The sequence below is a fragment of the Callorhinus ursinus genome, unplaced genomic scaffold (assembly GCF_003265705.2).
Source record: "Callorhinus ursinus isolate GAN/ISIS: 27379988/994484 unplaced genomic scaffold, GSC_fseal_2.0 scaffold75, whole genome shotgun sequence".
NCBI lineage: Eukaryota > Metazoa > Chordata > Mammalia > Carnivora > Otariidae > Callorhinus > Callorhinus ursinus.
This window is the reverse complement of record NW_027397137.1, coordinates 3,803,351-3,826,582: the sequence shown is the minus strand read 5'-3', so window position 1 is coordinate 3,826,582 and position 23,232 is coordinate 3,803,351. Positions and strand designations below refer to the sequence as shown.

The 23,232-nt window shown below is 50.5% G+C and overlaps 1 protein-coding gene across 4 annotated transcripts in view; it reads left to right on the top strand.

The window, feature by feature from the left end:
- Nucleotides 1-23,232, top strand: part of RSPH1 (radial spoke head component 1) — a 45,637-nt gene that overhangs the window by 5,421 nt on the left and 16,984 nt on the right. For 2 of the 4 annotated variants that reach the window (XM_073887024.1, XM_073887025.1), the window contains exons 4-8: nt 2,242-2,332; nt 2,823-2,958; nt 7,007-7,078; nt 8,388-8,550; nt 9,292-9,435. In XM_073887024.1, coding sequence (XP_073743125.1) covers nt 2,242-2,332; nt 2,823-2,958; nt 7,007-7,078; nt 8,388-8,550; nt 9,292-9,435 — 606 coding nt within the window. Of the gene's footprint in view, nt 1-2,241; nt 2,333-2,822; nt 2,959-7,006; nt 7,079-8,387; nt 8,551-9,291; nt 9,436-11,874; nt 12,072-23,232 lie in introns of those variants that run through there. The other 2 variants (XM_025863542.2, XM_073887026.1) reach the window with 2 other exon arrangements.

Sequence of the window (23,232 nt, the reverse complement as noted above, 5' to 3'; positions counted from 1 at the left end):
TCCTTCCTTCCTTCCTTCCTTCCTTTCCTATCTTTTACATTTACTTATTTATTAGAGAAAGAAAGAACATGGGGGTCGAGACAAAGGGAGAGGGAGAGAGAATCTCAAGTAGACCCCCACTGAGCGCAGACCCCATTGGACACGGGGCTCAATCCCATGACCCTGAGATCATGACCCGAGCCAAAATCAAGAGTCAGATGCTCAACTGACTGAGCCACCCAGGTGCCCTTATAATCTAATTATTTTTCTCGAAAATTTTCTGCAAAATACTTCTACGTTTTTCATGCCATGCTGCCCTGGAGACCAGCTCTCATGGCCAAGAGAAGAGGATGGAACCGTTTTGTCATGGCCTTTTTTGGGGGAAGAAACCAAGGGACGTCTTGGCCCCCGGGGCCCTGCCTGCTCAGCTCCTGAGCGCTCACACAAGCCAGCTCTGGGCTGCTTGTCCCCAGCCCCATACTCAGCTCAACCGCGGCCTCAGTGGGAATATTTACACCGCAGAAACCGGCCCGTGCTACACATCTGCCCTCCTTCTCCTTTTAAACTGGTAATTTACCAGGACACAGTGACCCCTTAAAGCCCAAGTCCTCCAGGACTTCTGCACACTCTCTCTGTCCTCAGGGCGGCTTTAGGTTCGCGCCCCTGTGTTTGCTGAATTACTTCAGTTTGGGTTCTCCATCACCCCTGCTCACGCTGCTCCTGGCACACATCACGCGTCTTCCTTCCTTGGTACCGGCCCCAGCTGCTTCTCTCTGGAGTGCTAGCTGCTTCCTGAACACGCAGCTCTTTCTGCGGCTGGGGCTGCGACTGCGGGTTGGCCTCCCGCCCGGGTGATGGCACGCTCTCCCAGGGCAGCTCTGTTCCTGGAAGCGCTGCTTGTCTGTCTCACAGAGTGCTTGGGACCTGTGGGACTGAGAGAGAAAACATGTGGACGTGCCCTTCTGTGGATTTGTTGTTGTCGACAAACATGGGGCTCTCTCATGTAAACACATACTTCTTGGATGGTCCACATGTTCTTGGCATGCTGCGTTATGCTTTCTCTTCATGCGGAAGCGGGTCCAGTTTTCTTGTAAGCCAGGAGCTTATGCAAGTTTCAGGGGCTCTATTTAAGAAAAAGAATATAACATTGGCATAAATGTGAATGTTTATTTGTAATAAAAAATCAAAGTAAATAAAAACAACTTTAAAATACCACAAACAGTACAAAATCTGAGGCAGTGACAAATGGATGTTTAAAAAAATTCATGTCTGACATGCCTGCTGCACTCCTTTTTCTTACCTTTCTAGCTAATAATGGAATGTCTGTCCGACAACAATTTTGTAATATCCCTTTCTACAGAGAAAATAGAGAATTCTATCTTTTGTCTTTGATCAAAAATTGATCAAAATTCATTTTTTTAAAAATTATTCATAGGCTCGAAAAGCGTCATTCAGGGTAACAACTTGTTATTAGCAAGGCCACGTGTGTTTTTAGGAGAGTTGTCAACCTCGGAAACCTCTATTAAGTTTCTTTCCTGTGTGAGCTGTAAGACTGGAGGGCGTCAGAAGTCTCCTGGTGCAGGGATCCATCCTCAAGGATCGACTGCATTCACTAACTAGTTTGCTGTTGTCATTATGGTAGAGGTGTCAGGCAGTTTACGGTATCTTTGCCAATTCCAGTATTTCTCAGCAAGTCAGCAGGAGATTCGCAGGAACCGGCACGGAGGTGAGGAGGCAGGGACAATTAGTGAGGGAAGGGTCCAAGTAGAGGCAGGGGCTGGGAACGGTGCGGCGTCCGCACGCATGGAGCTGGTGTGCAGGTGGGGCACCCCGGGCGCCCGGGCTGGAAAGCTGTGTGGGAGCCAGGTGATGAATGGGAATAGAGCGAGCTGCTGGCCAGGGGCTGAGGAGAGATCATCGAGCCTTGGTGGTGGTGCTGGATCGCTAAACACATGCAAGCAGAACGAGTGTGCTCTAGGGACAGCTGGGCAGACAAAACCTGGGTTCAAATCCTTGCTCTGCCACTGACCAGCCGTGATACCTGCTGTTGGCACACTCAGCTCATTGCAGCCCACATGCCTACCCCTGCCCAGACCTGCATCCAGGGAGCCCCTGGCTCAGCTTCCCTTTAACCGGACCCCCACGCCATGCCGTCCAGCTGGAGGGGCAGGGGGAAAGGGGGGGGTCACAGACGGAGGAGGCAGCAGGTGAAAGTCCTCTCTCCCTCTTCTCACTGGGCCTGCTTTGTGTCGTCCCTTCCAGGGGAGTGGGCGGACGACCGAAGGCACGGTTACGGCATCTACTACTACGTCAATAATGACACCTACACGGGGGAGTGGTTTGCTCACCAAAGGTTTGCGTTCTCTCTTCCGTTCTGTAAACTCACTTATGTAATGAGACTAGGACGACGTCTTAGTATGGGGCAGAACTATGACAAAAGCCCATTAGCCAACTCTGCCAGGCAGTCCAAACCCTTCGTGGCTTTAAGGTGGCCACGCCAGATGCGACATTGCCGGGCAGGTGCAGACTCGCAGGGAGAATATGTGGTCCTTCATTCAAGAGCCCCCGGGGCCAGGAGGCCACGGAAGTGCCCTCCTGGGGACAGAGCCACAGCTCCCAGGAGCGCTGCCTCTGTCCACGTGAAGTGGCTGATACGCGGGACCGGCGTCGCTGTCCAGCAGGCAATTGCCCTCCCATGCTGGGCACACGGAGCAGGAATGAGCTCTGATGGCACAGATAGAGAAGTTAAGTGTAGGCCACCCTCAATTTAAATGTGTCTTATAAACCTGGAAGGTTTTTCACTGTGTCGGAACAAAACGCACTGTTCTCTCTGTCTTAACCAGGCATGGGCAAGGCACCTATTTCTACGCAGAGACGGGCAGTAAGTACGTAGGTACCTGGGTGAATGGACAGCAAGACGGTGCGGCCGAACTCATTCACCTGAACCACAGGTACCAGGGCAAGTTCTTGAACAAAAACGTAAGTCGGTGGGAAACGATGTGTGCCCTCCTCCCCCAGTCTATGTAAATATGTTGACGAGGAATACTAAAAACTCCGGGAACCCTCCCACCCCCTCCAAATACAGAAAGTGGGCAGCCGTGCCTCTCCGTGAGCCTCTGACGCCGACAGAGGGCAGAGTGGAGGGGCACTTGGTTCTTTTCTTTGCATCTCTCACCAAAATCCCCCCTCTCACCGGGCAGTGATCCATCCCATCGTTATAACACCGGGGCATCCTGCCTCTCATACGTGCTCCTCATCATGGGTAGATCAGACGTGAAACATTTCCTGTGGTTGAGCATATGGGTGTTTGGACTTTCTTTGCCCTGGGAGGCACGGGGCTGGAGCCCTGGGAAAGCAGACCCACGAGCTTCTTCCTTGCTGCAGGCTAGCCCACCCACCCTGGGCGTGGACTTGGGCATGAAGGTGTCCAGTCCGCAGTGCTCACAATTGGTCATTTCTTTTTTTTTTTTTAAGATTTTATTTATTTATTTATTTGAGAGAGCGAGAATGAGAGAGAGAGAGAGAGCGCATGAGAGGGGGGAGGGTCAGAGGGAGAAGCGGACTCCCCGCTGAGCAGGGAGCCCGATGCAGGATTTGATCCCGGGACTCCAGGACCATGACCTGAGCCGAAGGCAGTCACTCAACCAACTGAGCCACCCAGGCGGCCACAATTGGTCATTTCTGTTTGGAGGGCTCTATGGCTGTGCTAAGCCTTGCTGGGATGCAGAGAAGCTCTGCATATTCAGCCCCCACCATGCTGGCGTTCCTCGTGTCTGCGAGCCGGCGTTGGCCAGAAACTTTCCCTGAAGAGTTTGCCGAGCAAATTAAAGGCAGTAGAAGTTGACGTAGAGGGGGGCGCCAGGGTGGCACAGTTGATTAAGCATCTGATTCTTGGTTTCATCTCAGGTCCTGAGATTGAGTCCCACATCAGGCTCTGTGCTCAGTGGGGAGTCTGCTTGAGGACTCTCCCTTTCCCTCTGCCCCTCCCCCTGCTCTCTCTCTCTCAGATAAATAAATCTTTAAAAAAAATTGATGTAGGCAATATTGAACTAATTTAATGAAGTCACCTCAGACTCTCTTAAAACTCAGTTTTCATTTACATAAAATTCATTCCCTAATTACAGATTCTACTTTTAAGTCTTTGTAGAGCAGCACATCCTCCCCAAATCTATATGTTGCCTATGTAATTCTCAGCAAAATTTTCATGGGATATTTTTTGGCCCCGGGGAGCTGTGTGGAGGGAAAGAGAATTTGACAGAAGTTAATCGGGAAGAATCAATGAATGCAGCTGAGCCTAGACTAACCTGGAGAACAAGAGCTTTGTTCTGCTAGTTAGTGAAAACTATGCAAATAGCACACAAGTACCGTTGACCCTTGAACAATGCAGGGGTCAGGGGCACTGACCCCTGATCTCCGCCCTCCGCCCCCGCACAGTCGAAGATCCACATAGAATTTGACTCCCCCAAAACTTAACTACCAAGAGCATGCTGTTGACCGGGAGCCTTACTGACGACATAAACAGTCGACTAACACATACTTTGTATGTTACAGGTGTTATACACTGTATTCTTAACCACCAAGCAAGCCACATACTTTACATATGTATTATGTACTATATTCTTATAATACGGTAAGCTAGAGGAAAGGAAATGTTATTAAGAAAATCATAAGGGGGAGAAAGCACATTTATAGCACTGCTCTGTATTTATTGAAAAAAATCCGCATATAAGCGGACCGGTGCAGTTCAGACCTGCGTTGTTCAAGGGTCAGCTTCCGTTCCACTTGTAAAGCCCCCAGATGCTCGGCGCTCCACTGCCCACCTGAATTCCAACCCTCCCTTCTCCCCCCGGCGTGGGACCCTCCGCACATCTTTCTGTGCGGCACGTGCGCAAACGCTTACGGACAGCACGGGGCTGTCACTATGTAAATAGGATCGCATTACATCGGGCCACAGAAATATGCACAGAGACATCTCTCTTTTTGCGCATTTGGGAATATTTACATAGGTTAGATACTGCCATTGCTGAGTCTACAAATATTGACATTTTGAATCATGACTGATATTGCCACAGTTGCTCTAAAGGGCTCTGCCGGTTCATACTCTGGTGAATAGACTCTGAGAGCCTCTGTCACATAGTCTCCAATGTTGGATGTCACCAGTCTTTAATGTTTTTGCAAATCTGATGGATAAAAAAGGTCTTGTTGTTTTAATGTGCATTTTCCCGATTCCTAGTGAAGTCCAGCGTCTTCACACAATTTTGCTACTGGTTTGACTATCTTCCTCAGAGAATTACCTGTTCGTATCCTTGCCGACAAGTTGTTAAAACATACTTTAATAAGTGCATTACCGTATGCACTTGAATCTGTCCCTAGACCTTCTAATCTGCTTCATTGATCTCCATGGGGAAATCTGTAAGCAGATTAGAAAGTCTAGGGACAGATTCAAGTGCATACGATAATTTAGCTCCTGACAAGGGCGTCCTTTAAACTAATGAGGACATGATATAGGGAGAAGTCAAGGGGTGGCGCTCAGACAGCTTGATAACCATTTGGGAGAAAAACAAAGTCAGTTTGTCGTCCAGCGTGAGATGAAGACACGCACTAGAGGGAGTGAAGGTTGAAATGTAAACAAAACCGCGGGGAAAAAATAGGTCAATGTTCATTAACTTTGAAATGAGGAAAGAGGACTTTCCAAACAGAAATATAAGGGAAAACCCAACAGATTTTGCTTGCTAAACGTAATCCCTTATTGATTAGAACGCGCCATAAAGAAAATTTAAGAGATAAATTACCAACGGGGTTAGGATATTTGTAACATTAAATATAAATACATAAAGCATTTGCATCCATCAATGTGATTTAAGTGGTCAAAAATGTTGAAAAAAATCCAACCCTACTAATAGCTTAAAGATGTGACTTCATGATGAGATCCTGTTTTATATATCTTGAAAAAATGTAAAGATAGAGCAAAATGTTAATGCCCAGGAAAAATAAGAGCCCCTTGTTTGAAGACAAGGGGCTCTTCAGTGCTGTTGTGGGAAAGAGAATTATTGGAGCCTTATTCTGGTCAATATATAAAAAAATAGGTGTGCCTATATATTTTGTGAGTATATATGTACACACTGTGTGTGTGTGTGTGTGTGTGTGTGTGTGTGTATACAAGAAATTCCACTTCTGAAAACTTCCCTGAGGAAAATATCAAAAATGTACATAAGACATGACTCCGAATGTGTCTCCTGCAGTGGTCTTTGTCGGGATAGCATCGGCGTGCCAAATATTAACAATAGTAGGTGGGTAAAATAGATTCTAATTCTTAAGTGAAAGAAAATACCAGATTGAGAACTGGCATTGTGGAAGACTGTTGGTAAACATGGGAATTCATTTATGCCATGTTTCTAAGTAGAAGTAGAGTATGAGTCAGTGTGTGTAATTACGGTCAAACTTTTATTTAGAAAAATCTGTGTACTAGAAATAAGGAATAAGGCTATAAAGACTATGTCACAATATACATTTTTTAAAGATTTATTTATTTATTTATTTAGAGGGCAGCAGGGGGAGGGGCAGAGGCAAAGGGAGAGAAAGAATCTCCAGCAGACTCCACGCCTACTGCGGAGCCTGTGGAGGGGCTCGATCTCATGACCTGAGCCGAAATCAAGAGTCAGATGCTTAACCAGCTGAGCCAACCAGGGGCCCCAAGACCATGTCACAATATTATTAGCACTTCTATCTCTACCTCGTTTGCCTGTGGGTCTGGACTTAGTGAAATTTTTGTAATAAATACATTACTTTTGTAAAGATAAAACTAAAGTTTAAATAACGAAGCAAACAGGCTCTATACTTGGTAATTCCATTGGCCATCAGTTCATAAAAGCTGTCTTTAATCCGCATTGGCTGTCCCACTGCCTGACTTGGGGCAGGTTTTCTGGAGGTGACATCTCTGCGGCAGTTTGCATGCTCCGTTGGGTGGTGAACGTGCTCCGTGGAGTGGTGAAGAGTGAAGCCCTTCTTGGTCTCTCTTTGCCCGCAGCCTGTCGGCCCTGGAAAGTACGTGTTTGATATCGGATGTGAGCAGCATGGGGAGTACCGTCTAACACATGCGGTGAGTGGCAGAGTGCATAAAGCATCCTCTGTCTGTAGGCCAAAGAGCTGCCTGGGGGTATTGAGCCCACAGATCCCATCAAGTCACATGGAAGTCATGCCAGCTCTTGGCAACATTTGTGCTGTCATCTCCCTGTGTGCGCGTGCCTCGGTCCAGACCCGAATTCCCAGAACCAACCAGTATCACGTCACCATTTCCGCAGAAGCCCCCGTGCAGCTGTGGTCAGGGGGAGAAGCTGGCCATTGCTATAAGCCCCCAGAACCGCTCCTGTTCAGGAATAAGCCTGGGGAGTTAAACACAACCTGAGGGCCTTACTCCAAGGCCGCACCTGAGCTTTCTGGGATGACGACCGGAGCTGTGATAAGCAGAGAAACCGGGTGTCCTGGTGCACAGAGGACGCGAGATGGCAGGTGCTCCGCGGCGGCTCTCCAGGTGTGGTCCGGGGCCTGCAGCATCGCATCACCTGCGCATCTGCTAGAGACGCAGGTGATAGGGCCCCACCCACGACGTCCTGACGCAGAAGCTCCGACCCCTGTTTTCACTAGCCCCCCGGTGATTCTAGGGCACTGGGATCACCCTTCATGGGGGATGGAGCTCAGAAATTTGGCAACCAAGCCATCTAGTTCTGAGCGACTCAGTGGAAGTAATAGGTAGGTCTCTGTCACTCTTTGTCATAGGAATCATCCTCTAGGTGACGGTGACGTTTCCCACATTTATTGATACTCAGATCTTGGGAAATTTGTGACAGTTACAAAACTGGGGAATAGGCTGGCACGCTCGGCCCAGTGGGCGTGTGCCGGCTGCTCAGTTGCCGGAATTGTACACTCTTACAAAAGATCCCATGTTTAAAGAGATCAACTCTCCCTCTGCTTTCATGGGATTTCATTTCCCCCATAATCCTTGATTCTACAGCTTTAGTATTCAGGCCCTTCCATGCTGTATGGTGGTCTTAGGATGACTCCAGCCCTTTCCTGCCAGGGAGGCTAGCTAATTATACACAAGGAATCTGAGACCTGGACAATGTGGCCGAGCAGCTGAGAGCCACAGCTGGTGTCGGTCACTTCTGAACTGCTCCAGAAGGCTGGGAGTGTCAGGTCCGGAAGCCACTCGCGGCAGGAGCAGGAGCAGGAACGTGCCACGTGGCGATGCCTGTCTGCGCCTCGTCCTGGCGTGTCCAAGATCCACCTTTGAGCCGAGATCCCAGCGGGGGCAGCTGACAGCGGGGCGGACCACTGAGCCTGCCATCCTGGTGGCCGAGTGCCCCCCCGTGTACACACATGCTGGTAATCTCACATTTCTGGTAAATTAGGAAAGAGGAGAAGAGGAAGAGGGGGAGGAGACGATGATGATGACCGTGGTTCCCAAATGGAGGGCCACCAAAATCACAGAGCTGGCTCTGTGGCCCCCAGCCCTCCCCAACGAGCAGCCGCCTACGGACGGGCCTGGCCCAGAAGAGGCTCCAGGACCCGAGGGTACGGGGCACCCCCGGGGCACCAGCGCTGGGCGCCTGCTCTCTGTGGGCCTGTTCCGTGTGCGGGATGAGGTGGGGGGTTGGACCCTCCTGGGGGCGGCGGGGGGGGCAGTGGGACTGACCGGCTAGACGGACAACTGGTTGGTCCCACGGCAAGCGCTGCTGCTAAGAGCCCGCCCCCCTTGGTCAGCGACTGCTGCGGGCCTGAGCCTGGGCCAGGGCTGAGAGCAGCCCGGTGACAGCCGCAGCTGGCCGTCCCCACCCCGGGGGTCCTCCTGAGAAGTAGCTGAGGTGCCGGGGGCTGTTAGAGAAGGCTACACCGGGCAGGGGTCCTAATGTATTGGGGTTCCTCCAGCCAGAGAGGTCTGGGGTGGAGACAGCCTCAGGCATGGCAGGGTCAGGCCTCCCCTCTCTGGTCTCTGCTTATGGGCATTCCCTTCCCTTTGGAAAGCAGTGCTCATCGACTCTCGAATTGTCACCCATCAGCCCTGTTCCCTGGGGAACAGAGTGTGGCTTCTCGGTGGGACGTAGACGTGCCCCATCTGAACCCCTCGCCGAGACAGGGCATGGGCACTCCAGATCTGGGCTGGACTGGGTGACTTCAAACAGGAGAGGGGGTCCCCGAAGGGGGTGGCGGGCACACTATCAGCAGGAGGGAGTGGGCGCTGACAGGCCAGGAAGCAGCCGTCTGAGACCCAGGCCCGCAGCCTCCGTGAGAGTGGTTCCTGTGGCTTCATGTCAGGTGGTGGGGAGCTCTCGGAGGAGGGCCAGGCTCTGGCAGATGTTTCCGAGGGGGAGACCGACTCCATGAGGCCTGGGCAGGACCACGGAGATGGCACCTGGGAGGAGGGCCGAGAGGATTTCCGATATGACGCCGTCGACCAGGGTGAGCATGCACTCGGGCCCCGGGAGGAGGCGGGCGCACACTGAGGAGGGCTCTCGGGTTCTCCTGTCTTTGACCTTGGCGTCCGTGGGCTGCCCTGGGGACTGGGACAAGATCTCAGGGGCCACGGGGATGTTGCTCTCTCAGGCACTCTCCGACAAACCCCTGACTGTGCGGGGCAGGGGGGGGGGGGGCCTGCTGCCCTGCACAGCCTCTCGCTCTCTGTCACATGCTAATTATCTCCATTTTTACCAAAAGAGCAGCCTTAGGCTGCAGAGTCTCACTAGAGATTTATAACATGACTTCATTTTTTTTTTTTTTTACCTGATTTTACCACGGTCGAATCACAGGAGTCTGATTAGGGGCCAGCAGTGCTGGGAATCAGCCCTTTTTAAGTGGGTTTGAATGTACTATTAATCCAGAAGCTTCTGCATCTGCAGGTCACAGGCCAGGGATTCGACTTTCAGTCTGCTTGAGGCTTCAGGTTCCTAGAATCTTTGAAAAACCTTCCAAGTGCTGTCGGCATCCCCAGGGAGTTCAGAGAGGGCTTTCTTCTTGGAGCCCAGTTTCTTGTGTCTGGTTTAAGGCAGGTATCTTGGTGGTGAGGGACCCAGTGGTCTGGTGGTTGCTGGGCTGGGGACCCCGTGCAGGTTAGTCTGTCTCTATTGAAAATTAAGAACAAATACCTTTTTTGAAGATTTGTACTCCCCATTTTTTTGAAGATAATCTCTGCAATAACGAACTGTAAAACAGGTTTCTATCTCAAAGTGTTAGGCGCACATAGAGTTAGGCTTTTGTTGGCAAGTGAGTCGAACTACGTCGTGGGGCACCGAAGAAGCCTGTGCTGGTGGCTTGGCGGCCTGTGGCTGAGAGTGCAGGGGCTGACGCCAGGGTTTCCCAGCAGCAGCCGGGGGGGACCTCCTGCTTGTACCCCACTGCATCCTGCATTTGTCCCCAGTGCCCTGAGGTTTGTGAGGATGGAGGAGGCCTGCATCTGCAGAGCATTTAAGTGGTATATGGATGCTCCCTACGTGGAGGCTATGGCTGATCCTGAGCACGTTCGGTGGGGGGACACCTTGCTTGCCCAACCAGGGGGCACTAGAGGCACCAAGGGCCTGATGGGAAGCGCGTGGAGAATCTGTGACTCGACTGCCGTGTGCCCGCCGTGTGACCACCACTGACTGCTGTGTACAGGAAGGTGCACGGAGCAAGTGCGGCAGCATCAGAAGTATTTCTGAGACTGGGGCAGTGGGGGAGAAGGGAGGGATGGTGCTACGCACCTTCCAGGGTAGATGCCAAAATGCCAGAATGCCTTAAACGAAAAACGGGCTAAAGTAAACAATGGGCCTGGTAGGCAAACGTTTCAAGACAATAACAAGAGCTCAAGCTTTAACACGATTCCTACATTATGTCCGAGGTTCAGCCTGCTAATCTCTTTTCATCGCCAGCAGTGAGGGTTATAGAGTTTACTTCACAATAAAAAATAACTCTAACTTTCATGATACTTTCAAGATAGCATCTTATCAGAATGTAGCAAGTCCTTGCCTTTCTTTTGACTGATGCAAGGGCCGAGCAGTGCCGCCTCACATTTGTAAAGCTGGTCATATGTGGACAGTGTGTGCAGGCAAAGATAGTTACTGAGCTCACTCTCACGGGCATATTCTCAGCATTGACTTTAATTTATCTTTTGCTTAGTTTATTGCTGGTGTTACAGGATTTTTTGTCCCCTTAGGTCTGTGGTTCTTGGTCACACCACTTCAAAAGATGAAGAGGTGGACCAGTCGGAGAGTGGTGGGCAGCAAAGCAAAGTTTATTGAGCAAGAGCAGAAAGCTCCCGGAGAGGGAGGGGTCCCGAGAGATTTGCCCTTGGAGAGTCTAAGTTTAGGGGTTTTTATGAGCTCTTTCGCTATCTTAAGCAATCAGGGTGTGCTGAATCGTGCCAATCAGGGCTCTGGTCAGGTATCTGTCTACCTATTAGGTTAATGTCCATGTGCTGATTGTCTTTTTTTGCTGCCATCTGGGGGCTTATGTCTTAACTGCCCCTTGCCCGTGATATTGACAAATGCTTTGGTGGTGAATTGTCTTATTTTAGGACATTTTGCAGAAGTCACTTCTGCAAAGGCTGCAAAGCAGAATGTTGGTCTGGTCCTGTCTAAGCTGCAAAATGAGATGTCAGTGCTGTTTTATTTTAGCTGTCCTGACTCCGTATTTTCTTGTTGGGGACCCTGGCCCTGACTCCCTAACTGTCCAATGTACTCCTAACACTGGTACCAAAGAAAAACTACAAAAGTCTGTATAAGATAAAATTTAACATTGTATTTTTTGCCCGATAAATGCTTAATATTTATAATATTATTCATTGCAAAAGATCTGTTAGCACACAGAATTTCAAAATAGAAAAAATGGGTGTGGAATATACTCATGTTTCTTTTCTCCCCCCAGGAATTGTTAGTTTTGAAGAAGAAGAAAGTAAACAGTCAGAACTACTAGAGTGAGCTGACGTGAGTGGGAAGAATAGGAGATTTTATCCCCAAAACGCTCTGTTATTTGGCCCGTTGATGCTAATCCATTATTAATCTTTCTTATTAGTTGTTAAATAGTGCACAGTTTGAATAAACGTCTTCCTTATCCTTTGTTTATGGATGAGCCTCTGCGAGTTCTTTAAGCTGGAAGTCTCCAGGTTATTTGGCTGTGGTTGTTCAGCCCTGTTTTCTCCTGGGATAAAGAACGGGGTCGTGCACCCCTAACACTGCAGAAGATGGTTCATGGAGGTGGCCTTCTGGCCACACTCGTAGAGTAACACTTACTAAAGCTTCTCTCTCCAATCTCCCTTGAGAGAGCTACGAAGACCCTAGAAAATAATTCTGTGTGCAAGGTGCACAAAACAGCACAGTACACAGACTTAGGGCAGGGCGCCTGGGCATCTCGGTTGAGCATCTGAATCTTGATTTCAGCTCAGGTCACGATCTGGGGGTTATGGGATTGAGCCCCAAGTCGGAATCTATGCTCAGTACAGAGTCTGCTTATCCCTCTGCTCCTCCCCCTAGCTCTCTCTCTCTCTCTCTCAAATCAATCAATCAATCAATCAATCAAGTCTTAAAAAAAATTAAGTTTGGGCTCGGGCAAGAAACCATCAGCTGCCACTGGAGGGGCTGCTTCTGCCCATTCCATGGCTTCAGCAACACAGTGTGGATTTCGGGGGTCCCTGCAGATGGTTAAGGGGCAGGGCTTCCCACAGACATGGCTCTGACCTCTGATGCACACTCCTCAGGTCCTCCGGTGGGCAGTGGGGCTAACGCCTAGGCCACACTCACGCTGTCTGGGCCCCTCCTGGCTCGCCGAGCACCACTGTGAAGACATGTGATTCTGGAGGAGCCCCTTCTCTCCCGCCACCGTCTCCCATCTCCCCAGGTTCACGCCATCCATCCTCCTCCATCCCCAGAGTCGCTTGGAGGGTGGTGTCTCCAGTTCACCCCAGAATGGTCTCTGTAGTTGGTGTGCCCAGCACCATGTGCTGCATCTATGGTCATTAGGTCCCAAAACATGGGGCTTTTTTAAGACCAATGCATTATGAACATGGTATCCAGGCCTCTTTACAAAAACACACAGAACATTATGAATATGAAATTGCATTAAGGCAGATACTATTTTAGAGTAAGAAATTTCAAAAAAACTACAAACTAAAAAGCTGGTGAACCCACAAATAGCACATCTAGAAAACTATCAGAATACTGATATTCTAACACTTCTACATTTTTGCCAGCATACTCTTTGCTAGCCTCTTCTTATGAGAATAATTTTGCAAGATTTCCTGTAGGGAGATCAGGGAAGTCATCACAGATATTCCTTTAGTGTGGTTTATAATTACTGACCATTGAGGAGATAGAACAACCCACATCTTGGGGTTCACGAAACTGCGTCAGGATTGTGTGCTACCAACATGCAGTCTGATAAAATCCTACTGTGTGTGATTCACATCAAATATTGTATATGCTGCATCATCACGTTTCTGATGGGAGAGAGTCCAACTTTATGTGTCTGGTGATTGAGGTAATATCCACAGACTAGAGCCTGGCGCTGTGCTCCTCAAACCTCATTCCCCCACTCCCATAGACGTGGGAGGAAACAAGGACAGGTGGAGATCTGACCTTTGACCCCATACCTATGTGTCAGAGTGCTGGGCAAGTCACCAAAATGGGTGGCAGGAGTATTTCTGGAAGCTATTCCAGAGCAGCTAGCAAGAACTGAATTACACGTGGAAGTTACTACAAATCAGGAACGTGCATATTTTCCAGAAACCCACACTGCCAAATCCATCCCCAGTTCAACTTAATTGGCGCTCCCTTAGTGTGTTCTAAAAGTGCCTGCGTTGGCTCTAAGTACCACCCATCACAAGGGGACAGGTGTCTGAATGCCTCAGAGGGAGAAGGGACAGGGGACTTAGGTGGTTGTGGTGAAGCACGCTGTGTGAGGCACGCTGTCAGGGTGTGGAAGGGCCTCGCGCTGGGGAGTCTTATGCCCTTTATTGGGATCAGTCCCTCCCACATCACTGGTTTGCAAGACCGAGCCGCTGCCCGCAGAATGTCGCAGCTCCTGGATGTGTCTGGGCTCTCTTAGCTTGTTCTGCTATCCCCAGTAGTTCTTATTCCTAGAAGTTACAGCTAAAGGCTTGGTGGATTCACCATTTGTGAATGGCTGACTAAATTCACCATCCTGTGCGTTGTGTTCTTCCTATGTCATCAGGTCAGGAGAGGAGTGTGTCTGGACTGCGTTAGTCCCCTGCTGCTGAAAGTGGTGTGTATGCTGTTGCTTTGGTACTGTAGAGCCTCCAAGCTCCAGGCTCACTTACCTCCGGGTTTCAACACGGGCTAATGATCGTTGTCTGGATCACCTTCATTGTTGTGTTAGTTTCCTGGGGCTGCTGTCATAAGTTACCATAAACTGAGCGACTTCAATCAGCAGTTCTGTCACGGGTCTGGGGGCTGGAAGTCCAAACCTGAGGGCTATGCAGGGCTGTGCTAGCCCAGAAGCTGTAGGGGAGGACGTGTTGTTGCAGCTCCTGGGGGCCCCGGTGCTCCTTGATTTCCTGACACCTCTTCTGTCTGGATCACCACATCTCCTTCCGCCTCTCTCGTAAGGGCCCTTGAGAGGTTTAATCACCCCTGCAAAGACCCTTTTTCTGAATAGGCAAGATTGACAGATCCCAGGGATTGGGACCTGAAATCTTTGGGACCACCGTTGTTCAACCATGATTGTAATGGTTACAATTATGGTTGAGCAACGGTTCTTCTAAATCTACTGTCCCTTCTACATTTATTAGGCAGGAACGTTTTGGATTTCTCTGGTTCCCATGAAATATAGTCCTCCTGGGAAGACAGGATAAATGCTTCTTTCCTTCTCTTGAATAATTTTAAAAGCAGGATGTTAGTTTAATGGATGCTCCAAGTGCTGGCACGTTGGTCTGTCCTGGATCTCTCTTTTTTGAGCAGTCCTTGTGGACTCACGGATTTTCATTGATTCGGTGTGGTTTCAACTCACTGTGATCCTTGCCTTTATAGTGCTTAAATGGACAGCTCTGGCCACTGGTAGCTCTCCTACCCACTTCTGGTCCTTTTGACACAACCCCACCAGTCCTTGAAAATTTCCTTACATTTTCCGGTGGTTTTGATGTTTTGTAATTTTTTTTTTTATGTAATTTCAATCTTACAGAAAAGTTGCAAGAATAGTAAAAGGAACTTGTATATTCTTTATCCAGACTCCGGAATCATTTCTATCTTGCTCCATTTGCTTTAGGAAGAGAGCATGAAAAAGAGAGAAAGCACAGTATATGTGTGTGTAAGCATATACATGCAGTTCCATAATCATCCTTACCTGCGGGCAGTATGTTCCCAGACTCCTGGCGGATGCCTGAAACCATGGGTAGTACCGAACTCTGCATAGACTTTCTGTTCTCCTATACATAGATACATGTAATAAAGTTTAATTTATAAATCAGGAACTGTAAGAGATTAGCAACAGTAACTAATAATAAAATGGAACAATTGTAACAATATAGCGTGATGAAAGTTGCATGAATGTGGTCTCTGTCTCACACAGTATCTTACTGCCCTGAGCTCAACCTTCTTGTGATGACCGGAGATAAGATGCCCACGTGATGAGGTGGAGTGAGGTGAGTGACATAGATTTTCTGACCTAGGGTTAGGCTACTTTTGACCTTCCAATGATACATCATCTGCTTCTGGATGGTGGTTGACTGCGTCGACACAAAATGCATAAACCTTTTAGAATCTCTAAAAAAAGAAAGAGAGTTTTCTTCAGGCCCGGTTAGGACAGCTGCCTGGGAAACAAGCTCTTCACAGAGAAGAATGTGCTCTGGAGAATGGACAGTTTTTACAGAGTTATATACTTTTTTTTTTTTTTGTATCTTGTGAAAGCCCAAGAGATTACAGATTAGCATATAGGCAGGAATCACGAGTTTTATCGTAAAGGAATGTGGGGAGCAGGGGCATTGACGGGAATCTGAAGGACAAGATGTTCTTCAGATTATTCATTCACAAAGCAGGTGCACGATGTGTGGGTGGTGGACCAGAAGTCAGATTTTGGTTTGAACAAAGCGTACGTACCATCATGCTGACTTAGAAAGAAATCTAAACTGGTGTTATAGCTCAGAGCTTCAGAGGGTTTTTCTCTCAACTGCCGCAACCGTACCGTGGAGAATGGAACCACAGGTGAGGCGGGCTAGGGTAGACAGCTACTACTTTTTTCAGAATCATTTGAGTGTAAGATACGCCTAAATATTTCAGAGTATATTTTATAAAGATAAGGACATTCTCTTACGGAACCACCGTGTAATTAGCAAAATCAGGAAATCTCACACTGATAGGATTTGCTAGAATTTCCCTAGTCCACACACCTTCATTCAAATTTCATCAGTTGTGTCCATATTGCTCTTTCTAGCTAAGGCAAGTGATACTGAGCGTTAATGCATGTGCTTTTTGGATGTTTACGCGTCATCCTTTGTGAAACGTCTTCTCAAATACTTTTCTGGTTTTTAAGTGGCTTGTCTTATTTTTTGGATTGTAAAGATCTTTATTCTGGATACGGATCCTTCCCCAGATGTGTGTTTTCTGTCTGTCCGCGGCTTGCCTCTTTGTTTTCTTGACAGAGTCCTTGATGAGCAGAACTTTGCAGTCTGGTGAATCTAATCAGGCAGATGTAGCCACAGGATCTGAGTGTCCTCCTTTCTCGCTTTTTCTGCTCTTGGATTCTCCGTTCACCTTCCGGGGCTGTGTCTGCCCCGAACCCAGTCCTCTGGCCCTTCAGGCCAGGCAGGGGCCATCGGGGCCGAGGTCACTCTGCACGGTTGCAGCGGCTGCAGGCTGAAGCCACACGAATGGACATCATGCTCACCATCTTTTCCTGTAGCTGTCAGCTTTCTTCTAAGAAGCTGGCTGCCTTTTGTCCCCTCTCCACTGGCATCCGGGCCTTGTTTTGTAACTTGCACAGAGTGGATAGCTGTTATCCACGGGAGGGCCGGGCCCAGAAGGAGCTCACCAGGTGTGGAACCCGCTGCGTGTAATGCTGGGGAGGGCAGAGTCCTGTTCGCCAAATGTCTTTGTCATGAATGGAACAATCACGACATTCCTCTCGACCTCAAGATGGAAACAGTTCATATTCCAGGATGTCCAACACCGGGGCTGTCCCCTGGCCTCCACCAGCCCTGTGGCTTTGTCTCCTTGGCCTCTGCCCTCTGCTGGAGCTGTCCTGGGGGCCACATCCTTCCCTGCATGATTGCCTTCCTGGGTGAGGTTCTTGGGACACCATCTCAGACAAGCTCCTCCACCTGCTCATTCAACCCAAAGGGATGGCCTGGAGCCTGTCTACGCTCCCCTCCCTAGCTAGGGATCCAGCCTCTCAGGGCTCTCTCTCCTGCCAGGTGCACGAATACCAGTTCTTGCTTGCTGTTTGGTTTGGTCTCAGTTTTGGGTGGGCAGGTAGGGCCATCTGGGAGCCATCCTGAGCCACCTTGTTAGAACAAGAGACACTCCTGGGCACCTGGGTGGCTCAGATGGTTAAGCGTCTGACTTCGGCTCAGGTCATGATCCCAGGGTCCTGGGATCGAGTCCCTCATCGGGCTCCCTGCTCCTTGGGAGCCTACTTCTCCCTCTGCTTCTTTCTCTCTCTCTGTCTCTCATGAATAAATAAATAAAATCTTAAAAAAAAAAAAAAGAACAAGAGACACTCCTATCACCCAGGAAATTCCAAGGGAGCTAGGAGCTTTGTGTCAGGAACCAGGGTCATAAAGCAAATATCTCTTATCACCTAGGAAACGACACGGGTTTTAGGATGATCAAGAACAAAACCTCAACTGAGTAAATGGAAAGATCTAATTGGCTTTATTGGGGGATTCACGTATGGGGCAGCAACCCACTGGACAAGTGGAAAGGAGCTCCAAGGGGTTGCAGGAAATGGAAGGCTTTTGTAGGCAGAAATGGGTAGGACAAGGGAATTATTAGCAAAAGACGAAGAGTGGTTCCGGGCAAGGTCGCCTTCCCATGGGAAGGCAGGGGGTCTCATCCCGCCGGCCACCGGCTAGTGCCGATCAGGGAGTTCCAGGCTGAGGTTGGAAATCCTGCCCCTGGGGAAGCCTGCAACTCTAGTTCGGGTGGTATGAAGTCTTGGCGGGGTACAGCTACAGTTTTGCACCATTTGCATCTTGGTAAATATAAGGTAAAGGTAACCTATGTTCATAGTTTTTGTTTTATCAAGATAGTGTCTAATCGAGCTGAAGCTTTCACGATGTACTTTGATTTCGGGTTTCTGTTTCACCTGGACTCTCTTTGTGTGGCTTTTCTTCGTCCCTTTGTTCTCTGCTAAGGAGAGCTTCCCGATTTATTTTTATAATGGCCTGTGTAATGACTACTGCCCCCACGGAACGGAAGGCCCACCGACCCATTGTCCTCCGAGAGCGGGATCCCAGCAGGACACAGATGATACTCTCACAGCAGGACAATTCAAGGGGGCACGTCGTAAAGTGTCTCTCTGGAGGCGTGAGGACTGGGTGTAGAAAACTGGCTTCGGTCTGGGATCTGGGAAGGAGGCACGCGTCGGGCTCCTCGTCAGCAGACCAGGGCTTCCCGTACCTGAACGTGTCACACAGCACTGGGTAGGCATCTCCTTCGTGCCTGGGGACTCCCGTGAGCAAGGAGCCAGCAACACACATGCCAAGTCACTGTTGTCTTGCCATACGCATGCCTCCTTGAGGCGTTGGGGCCCGCCTGGTCCCTGGTGCTTGGGCACTGCTCCCACTCTGGGGTCCCATTATTCCTGCAGAGGTCGGAATCCAGTGCCAGCTCTGTACCCCCCAGCATCCCCTCCAGGCTGCAGAGGACAGCCCCCAGGGCTCCGTAAGGACCTCTGTGTGGTCTTGTCCTCTGGGCTCCCGCCGGGGAGAGGCTGTGATGAGGGCGCGGCTGGGTCACTTGCAAAGAACACTTCTGTGTCCCGGAGCCTTTGACTTCTGTCCTGTACGGCAGGCTGGGACCCCAGACTGTTTCACCTCATTAGCTCTATAACACCCTTGTTCAGACTTCAAGTAGTCAACCTGGTGACTTATTAACCACACCTTTGGGGCTTAAGTCAACGTGTAAATCCCAGGCCAGGGGGGCTACGTCAAACACTTGAGCGAATCTTGACTTATGCCATCCCATTTGGTCTGGCACTTGCTCCCAGGTTCCTGCTGGGCCGCTGGGGGACCCGCAGTCCTCCCCTGTGCGGGCAGCTCCCTCCTGGAAAGGTCCGTGCCCCCCGCCCCCAGCCCGGGCTCCCTTGGACTCAACTCCTCTCTGGCACCGGAGCGATGAGAGGTGGTGGGTGTCCAGAGAACTAGCATCGGATCTGAGGCAACTCGCCCAGGAGCAGGTGTAGGGAGGCTTTTGTAGCAGAGAAACGTTGGTTCCGTTCCACGGGGGAGGAGTGGAGGCAAAAGGGAGGAGGGACAGGAGGAGAGGGAAGGGGCGGGAGAGGAGGGAGGGGAGGGGATGCTCCTCTGCAGATGTGCGGCTTCAGGGGAATTTGCAATTCCAAATCTTCAGCTCCTCATCCATTTCCGCCCAAATGTCTCCGCTGTGTGCCTCTCTACTTCTCACTCCCTTCCTCCAGCACCCTCTCCTGGAGTTGAGCATTTTAATTGGCCCTCGGCTCTGCCTCCCTAACAAGCAGACCCATGCTTGGTCCTCCGCTCATCCGCCCAGTGATCACCCGAGGAGCACCACTGACTCCCTGCGCTTGCTCTCGTTTATATGTCCACAGTTTTGCATTTCTCTTTCCCGGGGTGTGTGCCTCCAGGGCCCCGAGAGGCCAGGGGATGTGCAGTCTGTGTCATTACTAGTAGTTATGGTAACGGAGAGCTGCAGCTGGGGATGCCCCTATCCCTTGCCATCAGCAGTGTGAACGTGAGCGATAGGGACGCTACTGCATGCCATGGGCGACCTACTTCCTCTCCCAACAGGCAAGGAGGTGACCACGTACGTGTTGCACGTGTGAGTAATCCAGGATCCGATAATGGGAGGAGCTGTTTCTTGAGCCACTCTTGAACTGGTTCCAAGGTTGTGGCAGGAAAGAACCCCCCCTCCCCCCCGTGAGGGTAGCTTGAAAGGGACTATTTACAAAGATGAGGGAAACCTTGCAAGGGAGCAAGCTGTGGAAATAGATACCCCAAATCCAGCGTCCTCCTTCATGCCATCGTCCCCCGGGCTCCCCATCGGCCCAAGGGCGCAGGAACCTGGGTGATGTGTCCACATGGGTCAGCTTGGGGACAGAGAGGCAACTGGAAGCCATCCAGCTCAGCCACTGCATACCTAGCCCTTGGCACAGAGCCTGGCACAGTGCAGACACTTAACAATGAACGCTAAAGGAACACTTCCGGCAGGGAGAGCCTGGGGAAGAGTTGCCAGTTTTGTGAGCCCACCTGTGCATGCTGCACCGCTCGGGTCTAGCCCCGAGCCGGGCTGTGCGTACACTCCTGGGGCCCCTCTCTGTTCCCCGGGCCCCGTCCCCGGGTGCACATCCGTCCTGTGGTCCTTTTTCCCGGCCATCGGGAGGAGACGAGAATGACTTTCAAGTGACACCCTACCCATGCCTCCAGCTTCCCTGTACTTTGGATTTTACCCAGGGGCAAACCAGAGGGAGTACGGTGGTTTGCTCAGGTCCCGCCCGGGCAGCCCCACGTCCCACCCGGGAGGCCTGTTGCTTTTGTCACAGCCACGTGAGAGCAGAGCAGGCGACTGCGGGCAGAGGGGCCCACGCCGTGTGACCGCTGAAGTTCCCCTGTTGCCTGTGGGCAGATGGTGTGGTTTCCTCCCACATCTGGACTCGGCAGCAAGAACTTAGGCTCAGAGCTCATAGTGAGCCTCTGGGCAAAGCCGCAAACACCCAGAGGCCCCCTTGAGGATGGAGTCCCAGGAGCTGCCGTGGGGATGGGGCTACTGCTCTGCAGAGCCTCAGACTGGCCTGGGAATTTCTGCGCGGTGAAGAACCTGCTATTCTTCACCGAAAGTATAAGAAGAAACAAATACGTATATAGACACACAAGTGCATGAATGCACACATGTGTATGAGTCTAAATAAAGTCATGGGACCATCTTCCTGTCATATAGGGGTCTTGCCTTTGAGCAAAGCTGACGCCAGCGCCTGGTCCGCAACTTCAAGGGGCCGTCTCTGTAAGGGATTTGCAGTGGGATTCCTTTACAAAGCAAGTTTTCCTCCAGCAGTGGTTCTCACACTCGGGCGAGCACCAGAATCACCTGGCGGGCTTGTTAAGACACAGATTCCTGGGCTCCACCCCCAGAGTGTCTGATCCCCTGAGTCTGGGGTGGGACCTCCGTGGGTGCATTTATCACAAGCCCTCAGGGGATGCAGGTGCTGCTGGCCTAGGGACCACACTTTGAGAACCACCGGCTTGGAGCCCCTTTGACGTGTCTCAGGGTCACAGCGGTCAGGACCCTCGAGCTGATGTGTCCAGGTGTCTAGCCTTCCAGCCAGCCGGCTTCCTGACGGTCCCTGAGTGTTGGGTGATGTCAGAGAGGCCCTGAGGATTCCACGAGATGAAGCAGGAATGTACTTAACCACACGACCTCCAAGGAATAAGCCTTTGCTTGGTTGTGGCCGCCACCGTCCGCCTCAGTCCACTCAGGTCCATTTTATACAGCAGCGACCCAGAACACATCTGCCGAGTGAAATAGATTGGAAAACAGGTGCCTAGAATTTGGGTTTGTGAGAGTGTGTAAAATAGGTTACACGACATTACTGGGTTTTATTGCCTTTTGCAGATGCAGGATAAAAGTTTTTCATCGTGCCCCAAAGGTATGAACTTTGACAGTTGCAGGGTATGTTAATAACATAAGGAGGATTATAACTGAGCGCCAGTAGGTTTATTACCACAATAAAACCAGCTGTGAAATACATTATAAGCCATTACACTCGGGGGAAGGGGCTCGGTCCGGTCTGAACGAGGAACAGGTGGTGCGTTTTTCTGGGCTGCACCTGCCATACTCAGCTCCCCGCTCACCGTCCCACCCACCCGCCCGCGGCGGGAGCTCCTCCAGGGCAGGGTCCGAGCCTGCGGTGCTGTCCCCAGGACCCCGGGGGGATGCAGGTAGCAGATTCCTGGAACAAGACGGCGTGTCCTCACGTTGCTGGGTCCCCTCCCTGCTTTCCCCTTCTTCATCTCCTGAGGGCGCTTCGCATCATACACACGTCAAGGCAAACAGCACCGTTCCTGGTTGGCGGGCATGCAGACCCCCAGGGGACGGTGCTAAAATGCAGCTTCTGGTCCAGCGGGCCGGTGAGGGGCCCGAGCCTCTGCATTTCTAACAAGCTCCCAGGTGATGCCCCACGGACCACGTGTTTGAGAAGCAGATTGGAAATGACGTATTTGGTGTTTCCTCACCTTTTCCTCAAGGCTGGCTGTAGTTCTCCCGGATAATGCGCTCTGGGGGCCCCAGTGTTTAACCATGAAGTGGACCACGGCACACACTCAGCCCTTCCTAGCTGTTCCCAGATCAAGGACGGAAAAGTGGTCCACGGATCCCCGAGGGCAAATAAAACGCGCATTTTCCAAAATCAATCACTAAACGCAACTGCATTGTCCTTCTGGGAGGCGTTTTGCGGGCTCTCCCTGCAGGGAGCTCTTCACAAGTATTTCTCCGTTGGGGTTTATGTTGGTTTTGTGCTATGGCTTCTTGGGAGAATACTCTGGTTTATTGCACTGAGGAATGGTTACCTCATTATGGATGGCACGCAGTGAAAGATACTGAGTTCATAGTTGAAAGAAATACACTTTTGCAGAGAGAAGGAGAGATCTGACGTTTCCAGATCATTCATTTTCCAAATGACTTCTCAGGGAACTTCTTTGCTTGCAGGCTTCACTAAGAAGATGTGTGTGTGTGTGTGTGTGTGTGTGTGTGTGTGTGTGTGATTCTTAGCTTATTTTTGTGGGGTTTAAGTTTTAGAAGCAAACGGTCCTCAACAGTTAGAAGTGGCATTTGCTTGGAAGCAAACAGGGGTGAAAAGCTAACGACTCTGGAAATGTTCTGCAGCAACTTGCAAACGTCTTTTGACATGACTGGATTCTGGTTACACTTGTGATGGAGCATCTCTAAAATCCCCTACGTCTCTAAAACTTCAGTCCGACTTAATAGTTGGACGCCCGCCTGCAAATTTGCTCTCAGTGGCACGGTGTGCTGGCTTTGTGTGGCTTCCTCGTGTGGCTGAGCCAATGGGGTCAGAAGAGGCAGAAGC